At 52.2% G+C, this 9,722-nt stretch overlaps 1 protein-coding gene across 1 annotated transcript; it reads left to right on the top strand.

The window, feature by feature from the left end:
• Nucleotides 1–6,838: 6,838 nt before the first annotated feature.
• On the top strand, nt 6,839–7,774 carry LOC309684230 (olfactory receptor 14A16-like; the record flags this gene model as incomplete). Its single annotated transcript, XM_082500169.1, has 1 exon — nt 6,839–7,774. The coding sequence occupies one exon, from the start codon at nt 6,839–6,841 to the stop codon at nt 7,772–7,774; it is 936 nt and encodes a 311-aa protein (XP_082356295.1).
• Nucleotides 7,775–9,722: the final 1,948 nt, after the last annotated feature.

The raw sequence follows: 9,722 nt of genomic DNA on the forward strand, positions 1-9,722 counted from the left end.
AGAAAAAGAAGAAATTGTTCGTTATTCTTGCTTAGTACTGGAATACTTTCCCATCTGAAATCTCTCTCATAAACCACCTAAGAAGTGAAGAATTCAGGGAAACTCTGCCCAGAGCCTTGGCTTGTTGGGGTGCTTTGCATGTTCATGCGCCCTCTGGTGCCACGTTCCACGTGCAGCTCCTGAAAGACTGACCAAGCCTCTGGAGAAGAAACAATCAGCAGCAACGCTCCAAGATTCTTAGGGTGTTTGCGGACCCCACTGAGGGCCGTCACTGTAGAGACAGTGGAGGAAATGCACAGGCAAGATTCCCATCTATGTGCAGCAGAAAGTCAGAAGCAGTGGTTCGAGGCAGAAACGCAACTGTGGAGGTGGCTCTGAAAACCTTTGCTGCATGTCATGAATGAAGAGAGCAAACCCGGAGCCCTGTCCCCTGTGAAAGGGCATTCTTCCCTCCTGGGAGTCTCAGGGCGTTTCCTGGGGGCAGGGAGAGGTGGGGCTGTGCAATGCTGAGTGCAGGACAGCAGTGGGCCACTTCCCGGCCTCTGTGGAGCTGAGGAGGTACGGAAGCTCTGGGGACGTAAGGAACATAAGACACTGGCTGTGTCTTCAAACAGAAAGTTTCCTGAGTATTTGCCAGTGCCTGCGAGTTTCGAACAACTCACCCACATTCTTCCAAGGCCCTCCTAATGCTCCCGTACCACCCGAGATTTCATTTCCTCCAGACTCATTTGAATCTTCACTCCATATTCCAGCACAAAAATGCACACACACCTTCTGCTGCTGCCACACATTAAAACATCAGACTCGTTCAACTCAACATTAGCCCACCTCAGCCATGTTCTTTCAGGTCTTCTTCCTACCTTTAACACACACAATGCTGCACACCCACTGTTCTCTCTGTACTCCCATGCAAGTGCAAGGTCCTGCACCTGGGGAGGAAGAATGCTAGGCACCAGTATAGGTTAGGGGCGGACCTGCTGGGAAGTAGCTCGGAGGAGAAGGATCTGGGGGTTGTGGTAGACAGTAAATTATCCATGGCCCAGCAATGTGCCCTTGTTGCAAAAAAGGCCAATGGAATCCTGGGCTGCATAGGGAAGAGTGTGGCCAGTCGGTCGAGGGAGGTCATTCTCCCCCTCTACTCTGCACTGGTGAGGCCACAACTGGAATACTGTGTCCAGTTCTGGGCTCCCCAGTTCAAGAAGGACAGGGAACTGCTGGAGAGAGTCCAGCGAAGGGCAACTGAGATGATTAAGGGCATGGAGCATCTCCCTTATGAGGAAGGGCTGAGAGCACTGGGACTCTTTAGCCTGGAGAAGAGAAGGCTGAGTGGAGACCTTATTATGGCGTACAAGTATCTAAAGGGTGGGTTGAAGGAGGATGGAGCCAGGCTCTTTTCAATGGTTCCAAGTGACAGGACGAGGGGTAACGGGTACAAGTTAGTACACAGGAAGTTCCGTTCAAATACACGGAAAAACTTCTTTACGGTGAGGGTGACAGAGCACTGGCCCAGGCTGCCCAGGGAGGTTGTGGAGTCCCCTTCTCTGGAGATTTTCAAGACCCGCCTGGATGCATTCCTGAGTAATGTGCTCTAGGCAATCCTGCTTTAGCAGGGGAGTTGGACTAGATGATCTCTAGAGGTCCCTTCCAACTCTGAAAATTCTGTGATTCTGTGATTCTGTGATGTGGTGCACAAACCCTCCCCTCTTCCCCCGCAGTGCTGGTCAGTCTGGAAGAAACACATTTTCGAAGTGTTGGAGCAGGTAATTCCACTGTGTTCTTGGTCCAGCAGGAGGGGCAGAAGACCTGCTTGGCTGAACAGGGAGCTCCTCTTGGAGCTCAGGAGGAGTAAGAAATGGTATGATCCCTGGAAGCAAGGTCAGGCTGCACAGCAAGATGGCAAAGCTGTTGTTCATAGATGCAGGGCGAAGACAGGAAAGGCCAAAGCTCAGTTAGAGTTGGAACTGGACAATGGTTCAGAAAACAAGAAAGCCTTTTTTAAATATGTTAATAGAATGAGGATGTCTAAAGAAAGCATTGGACTGATACTTGTTGAAGATGGTCATCTGACTAACAGGGATGAAGAAAAAGCAGAGGCATGCAATGCTTTTCTTGCCTCACTCTTTAATCACGCATCGAGAGCTTGGGCTGCCCGGTCCCCTGAATGGGAGGACGAAAAATGTGGGAAGAGTGACTTTCCCTTTGTGGGCAAGGAAGTCGCCAGGGAGCAGATGTATCAGCTGAGTGTTCACAAGTCCATGGGGCCTGATGGGATTCATCCCAGAGTACTGAAGGAGCTGGCGGATGTGCTGGCAGGATCAATCATCTGCCAAAGGTCTTGGGAGACTGGGGAGGTCCCTACTGAGCGGAAGCAAGCCAATGGTCACTCTAATCTGCAAAAACTGTGTGAGGGAAGACCCAGAGAACTCCAGACCTGTTGTCTAACCTCTGTTCCTGGAAAAATTATGGAGAAGATTATACTGGGTACTATTGAAAGGCATTTAAAGAATAGTGTGGTAATGAGGCACAGTCAAAATGGGTTCACAAAGGGAAAGTCCTGCCCAACTAATCTGATATCCTTCTGTGATAAGGTTACCCACCTGATGGATGAAGAGGAGGTGGTAGATGTCAATTTTCTGGATTTGAGTAAGGCTTTTAATACTGCCCCTCACCACAGCCTTCTGGACGAGCGAGTTCACAGTGCACTGGGTAAAGAACAGGCTGAAGGACAGAGCTCCAAGGGCTGGAGAGAATGGGGCTACATCCGGCTGGGGATCGATCACCAGCAGTGTTCCTCAGGGTTCAATTCTAGGGCCAGTTCTGTTCAAGATATTTATCAATGATCTGGATGCAGGAGTTGAATGCAGCATGAGCAAGTTTCCTGATGATCCCAAACTGGGTGGTGCTGTTGATTTTCTTGAGGGACAAGATGCTTTCCAGAGAGACCTAGATAGACTGGAGCATTGTCCAGTGATTAATGCGATGGAATTTAACATGTCCAAATGATGGATCCTGCACATAGGACGGAGTAATGCTGGGCATAAATATAAATTGGGAGAGGAGTGGAAGCCCTGGGAAAGGGATGGGGGGTGCTGGTTGGCAGCAGACTCACGAGGAGTCAGCAGTGTGCCCTGGCAGCCAAGAGGGCAAACCACATCCTGGGGTGTATCAAACACAGTATCACCAGCCGGTCAAGAGAGGTGATTGTTCCACTGCATTCAGTGTTGGTGCAGCATCAGCTTGAATATTGTGTGAAGTCACGGGCCTCACCATTGGTGAAAGATGTGAATACCCTTGACTGCGTGCTGGTGAAAGGGCTGGAAAGAAATGTCCTATGGAGAGCAGCTAAGAAACTTCAGCTTGTCTTGTTTGGAGAAAAGGAGCCAGAGGGGTAACCTCCTTTGGCAAAGGTTTTGTTCAGAGCATGCAGGGGTGGATGGCAGATGGCAATGGAAAGAGGAAATGAGGTGACCCGAAGGAGAGCAAACCCTCGGGACCAGGGAGAGGCAGGGCTGGACTGTACAGCCCTGTCAGGAGAAGGCTTTGCTGTCTTGGACATCTTTGCAGCCCTGCAAGGCCTGTGGTGCAGGGGAAGCTGATCTCCAGGAAGGACAGGGTGCTTTGGAAAATGTCCTCAGCAATGTACATCCCATGATCCAACAACACTGGGAAAATCATTGCTCTGTTCGTTGATTGCATCATCAAAGGGATGACTGAAGGCTGTGGGAGAAGCACTGCCTACATCTACTGGATGGAGATGGGACAGAACTTGCCTCACTGCAGCTGCCTCAACAAAAGCACTGAACGTCCCTGAGGTTCTTTTGAGGTGCGTTACACGGCTGCTCTGAATGGCGATGGTGTTCCTGCAGGTCTTGTGCTGTCCCTGCAGGCTGCCTGCGGCTGTGCTGGAGAGCCCTGGCACCTCCCGTGGCACCACAGGGTGTAGGTAACCTTGCAGTGGAGCAGCAGCCCTGAAGGAGGTTAGGCACTGTCGGGGTGTCTGTGAGAAAACAGCCATGGGTGCCAAAGGAGACGTGGTAAAGACAGGTGGTGGAGAAGGGAGAGAGACTCAGCTCTCCTGATGGCAATGGCTCCATTGGCTCAGAGGAATACGTCTATAGGCTGCCCTGGACATCATGAGCAGGATCAGGCTTCATTGTCCTAAAGCTGGACATCTGCTGACACTTCAGCAGCCTCCAAAATAATGACCCCAGTTGCTGCCCTGTCCGTCTTAATTACTCCACCAGCTTCCTGAAACTGTCTTGCAGCACCTCTGGCACCTCAAGTGTCACCTGTGCTTTGCATGGCTACAGGAAGAACATGAAATTCCTGCCTTTCACTGCCTGGGTGTGCTGTCTCCAAGGGGGAGAAGAAGAGGGGATTCTTGGAACTAACTGTCTTTGACAGGGGAAATGACACTGATGGAAAGAAGTTTCTCTGCCCAGCAAAGGGAGAAAAGATCAGTGCTGACTTCAGCTTGTTTCCCAGCAGGTTCCCCTGGAGCCCCAGGGACATCTCTGAGGGAGCCCAGAGGGGACAGAGACGGTGCCACCGTGGGCTGGTCCTCTGCTGCTGAGCTGGGCCGGGCTGCTGGGCCAAAGGGAGCTCCTGGCAAGCGGGCAGCGCTGCAGAGAGACAGCTCTGCCCAGGAGCAGCTCCTCTGCACAGCGCAGCAGAGCTGAGGGTACTGCCTGCAGGCAGCGAGGGCAGAGCAGGGGAGGGTGAGAGAGGAAAAGGAGGTCTGGGGTGGGAGGACAGGAGAGAGCACACCGGGGAAGAACCCTTCACAGCCTTTCACATGGTAAGTCTGTGGCTATGGGGCAATGCAGATGAGTTCCTGGCAGTGTCTCCTACACCTGGCACATGCCATGGCTGATAGGAGCTGTCAGGACGGCTCTCCTGGCTTTTCTGGTGTGGAGCAGGAATATGTGCTTCAGAGCAGGGATGCCCTGCTGCACCTTCAGAGGGACAATGAAGGTCAGCTGCCTCTCCCAGGGATGGCTCTGAGGTTTGAAGATAGGTGTGCAGGCAGGGGTGGGCAGGGCTGTCCTTGCCAGCAGGGTCCCTGCACCCTGGGGGCTGTGTGCCGGGGCAGGGACTCTGCCGCCTGCCAGGGTCAGCTCTGTGCCTGCCTGGGGAGCTCCCACGACGCTGTGGGGAGAAGCTGTGGGTGGAAGGAGTGACCCCCAGCACAGTAACGTAGGGATGAGCAGGTCAGGGCATGGTGCTTCTGCTCTCAAGAGAGTGCAGCACAAGTCAGCTCTACCTCATGCCATTTTTCAGAGGACCTGTGGGGCAGCACACCAACTCAGCAGCATCTTCCCCTTTGCAGCCACACCAGGTTTGCTGTGAACTGGTCTTTAGCCCCCGCACACTCAGAGATGCCCCTGGGCAGCGCCCCGTCCCTGGGAGGTGTTTGCAGGCAGAGGTGGGCGCACAGCAGTGGGACGGCGTTTGTGAGCACTGAGCGGGAGCTGAGCTCGGGACAGGGAGACGGCTGCCGGCAGCAGAGACACGGGCAGGGATTGAGAGGGAGCTGCTGCCTGAAACACTGGCGAGGGGGATGTGGGCACGTCTGTGCTGTCCCAGCAGCACAGGCACCTTCCCCTGGGCAGCTCCTGCCTGGTCTCAGTTCCCAGCCTGGGCACAGCTCTGCCCTCCAGCCCATGGGGTCTCGGGCACGCATTGTCCCTGCAGCAGCCAGAGCCCAGCAAAGGACGAACCCCGGATTGCCATCTGCTTTGCATGTCCCTCCTCCCTTGTCAGGAGCCTTGTGGCACTTCACTGCGGTCCCCTCCTGCCTGAGCTGCCCTTGTTCTCACCGTTGGATAAACTGAGTCAGTGCGGGTGTTGGGGGTTGTGGGTGGCAGATTCGGCTCCCGTTCAGATGCCGAGCCTTTGGGTCCTGCTCTGCAGTCATGTCTATGGCAGCAACGCGCCCAGGTCTCCTCCAGGCAACTTCAGGACATTAACTACTTCCCTGGGGAGTCCTGCCTGGCAGCAGTGTGCTCTCCAGAAGGGCACAGCTCTCCCATAGTCTCTCTGTGCTCCCTCGGATCCACATGGAGAAGACATCTCAGTGCTCAGGCCATGGAAATGCTGCTGGGCAGCTGTACGTGGGCAGCTGCAATGACCCGTCCTGGTCCCAGTCTGGGAGGGGAGAGATGAGAAAAGGCCATGAGTCTGTATATCTGCCCTTTGAACCTGGATTCCTCTCCTCTCTGCAGTGTTCTGCTTCTTTTGATGGGAACACCCGAGAGGGATCCTCCTCCTGCTGCAAGCTGCCAGCACAGGGCAGCGGAGAAGAGAGCTGATGGGCAGAACATCTCTACTCTCTCTGCACTAAGGCTCCCTTAGTCCCTTTACTTCTCAGGACCCACAAGACTTCACCTGGAGTGCATTAGAAATGTCAGAGATTTCAGCCATCCCAAACCCCTCAGAAATGGGGCAGGTGCAACCAGAACAAAATAGAGAAAACAAAATCCCCTCTGCCTGTCTGTGCAGTTGGGCAAATTTCAGACAACGATGCTGAAAAGCTCTTTGATATAACATGATTACATTTAATTGGAGATCGCTCTGCTTTCCTAATTCCCTCTTGCGGCAGAGTAAGGAGTAATTCTTGGGAGCCCATTGCAGTCCCGGCTCCCAGTGGCAGCCTCAGCCAGCAAAACCCGGAGCTCAAGTGAGGGAGCTGCAGAGAGGTGCTCCTGGACAGAGAGTCTGAATGTGGGGCTGCAAAGACATGTGCAGTAAAGTTTGATGGTAGAAGTCTGGTCTGACTCAGTACTGCCTTTTCCTCCTTAACAGATAACCACTGTTAATAATAACAGCTAGGAAGCAAATGTCCAACAGCAGCTCCATCACACAGTTCCTCCTCCTGACATTCACAGACACGCGGGAGCTGCAGCTCTTGACCTTCTGGCTCTTCCTGGGCATCTACCTGGCTGCCCTCCTGGGAAACGGCCTCATCATCATCGCCATCGCCTGCGACCACCGCCTCCACACACCCATGTACTTCTTCCTCCTCAACCTCTCCTTCATAGACCTGGGCTCCATCTCCACCACTCTCCCCAAAGGCATGGCAAATTCCCTCTGGAACACCAGGGTCATTTCCTATGCAGGATGTGCTGCTCAAGTCTTTCTGTTTGTCTTCTTTATTTCAGCAGAGGTTATTCTTATCTCTGTCATGTCCTATGACCGCTATGTTGCCATCTGCCAACCCCTGCACTACGGGACCCTCCTGGGCAGCAGAACCTGTGTTTGCATGGCAGCAGCTGTCTGGGGCAGTGGGTTTCTCTATTCTGTCCTGCACACAGCCAATACATTTTCACTGCCCCTCTGCCAGGGCAATGCCCTGGACCAGTTCTTCTGTGAAATCCCCCACATCCTCAAGCTCTCCTGCACAGATGCTTACCTGAGGGAAGTTGGGCTTCTTGTGGTTAGTGCGTGTTTAGTCTTTGCGTGTTTTGTTTTCATCCTGCTGTCCTATGTGCAGATCTTCAGGGCCGTTCTGAGGATCCCCTTGGAGCAGGGACGACACAAGGCCTTTTCCACGTGCCTCCCTCACCTGGCCGTGGTCTCCCTCTTTGTCAGCACTGGCATATTTGCCTACCTAAAGCCCCCCTCCATCTCTTCCCCATTCCTGGATCTGATGGTGGCAGTGCTGTACTCGGTGGTGCCTCCAGCAGTGAACCCCCTCAACTACAGCATGAGGAACCAGGAGATGAAAGAAGCATTGAAGAAATGGATTCCATGGGTTCACCTTCAGCAGCAGTAAGCTGCCCGTGTCTCCTCACAGGGTGTTCGTAGCTCTTCTCAGGGCAGGATTAGGCTTTATTTGTTTTTCATCTGTGATGATCCTGTTCGTACAGGAATGTTTGTATTCACTCCACATCTCCAGAGGCATGACCCTACTGTGCCCAGTAATAGTGACGCCTTCTGGAAATGTGTCATCACAGTATCAGAACTGCCTTCCTGAGGAGCATCTATGTAATAAAAGAGCAGCGCTCTCTGTTGCAGTAAAATTGACATAAACTAGGAAAATGAAATGTAAAATATCATTGTAATTGAAGCAACCAAGGAAACCTGCTGCTGCTCGAGCCCTCTGTACTGACCCCAGCCCTATTTAATTATTTACCTCATATTGAAGTAGAGAAATAGTAACTAGACATGATTTATCTACGATTCAATTAAGGAACTAACCAGCAGACAATGGAGCATTGTTGATAAGCAGGGGATTCCTGTCAAGAGAGCCATGAACTGTGGGCCTGCTCAGCAAAGCGAGAAAACCGCTTGGAACTGCCAAGATGAGAGGAGCAGTAGGTAAAAGGTAATTCCGGCAGGGGGAGATCACGACCATCGACTCAGTGTCTGCATAACCAAATGATAACTCCTATTCAAAAGAGGACACTGGAAGAAGACGACAGAGTTTGTGCACTAATTTACATGGGAAGCAAAGAAACCTTGACCAATCCTTCAAGAGAATAACAATGAATATGTATTAATTGTTTGAATATGTAATAACCAATGCATAAAAGTGGAGATTTTTGAAAGCAAGGCGTGCTCCCGTTTCAGGCTGAGCACCCCATTTCTGCGCATTAATGGAATAAACTTGGAAATACCACTGCTCTGTGTGTTATTGGCTTGCTCACCGGGTAAGGAACCCAGATTTGGGATAACAGGAGGGTGCCATACGGAAGTGAAATAGGTCTAGTTTTGACTTTGAGGCAGCAGCAGAAGGAGGATGTGCAGTTCAGTGCTGGGACATGGAGCTAAATAGAGGATTCAAAGGAGTCTATGGGCTGAGACGTCTTTGGTGTCTGAGGAGCATTAGCAGAGCTTTGGAAGAAGCTGCACAGGTTATGGGGAACTCACAGCCATTGGCAAAAGCTCAGAAAATCATGGCTTTGATTTTGAGGAAATAGTTGGTGAAGACAGAGTCATCAGTAAACTTGTGAGAGCATGGGGCCAGAGTGGGGTGGGGAGCAGGGGTGGTGGCTTAAATCTGCAAAGAAACAGGCACAGGCATAGGGAAGTGTAGGACAGCCTGTGGGGAGGGGGGGCAGGTAGGTGGAAGGATGGCCCCTTTGTTGGGGCTGTGACCCCCCAGCAGAACTGAAATCCTGGGGAAAAGCTGTGAGTGGAAGGAGGCATCCCTGGAAGGCTAGAATCATAGACTCATGGAATGGTTAGAGAGAAGGGACCTTAACTATCATCTAGTTCAACTGCCCTGGGCAAGGAGACCTCCTACTAGACCAGGTTGATCACCGCCCCATACAACCTGGCCTTGAACCAGGGTTGGGGAAACCACAGCTTCTCTGGGCAACCTGTTCCAGTGCCTCACCACCCTCAGAATTAAGAATTTCTTCCTAACATCTAATCTAAATCTGTGCACTTTCAGTTTAAAATGATTACCCCTCGTCCTATCACGACACTCCCTCATAAACAGTCCCTCTGCACCTTTTCCATAGGCCCCGTTAGGTACTGACAGACTGCTATAAGGTCTCCCCGGAGCCTTCTCTTCTCCAGGCTGATGGACCAAAACTCTCTCAGCCTGTCCTCATAGCAGCGGTGCTCCAGCTCTCTGATCATCTTCGTGGACTCCTCTGGACCCTCTCCAACAGGTCCATGTCCTTCTTTTGTTGGCGTAGTTGACCTTCATGAGATTTGTGCAGGCCCACCTCTCCAGCCTGTCCAGGTCCCTCTGGATGGGTTACCTCCCGTCC

This window comes from Vanellus vanellus, assembly GCF_965231255.1.
Source record: "Vanellus vanellus genome assembly, contig: HAP1_SCAFFOLD_45, whole genome shotgun sequence".
Lineage (NCBI taxonomy): Eukaryota > Metazoa > Chordata > Aves > Charadriiformes > Charadriidae > Vanellus > Vanellus vanellus.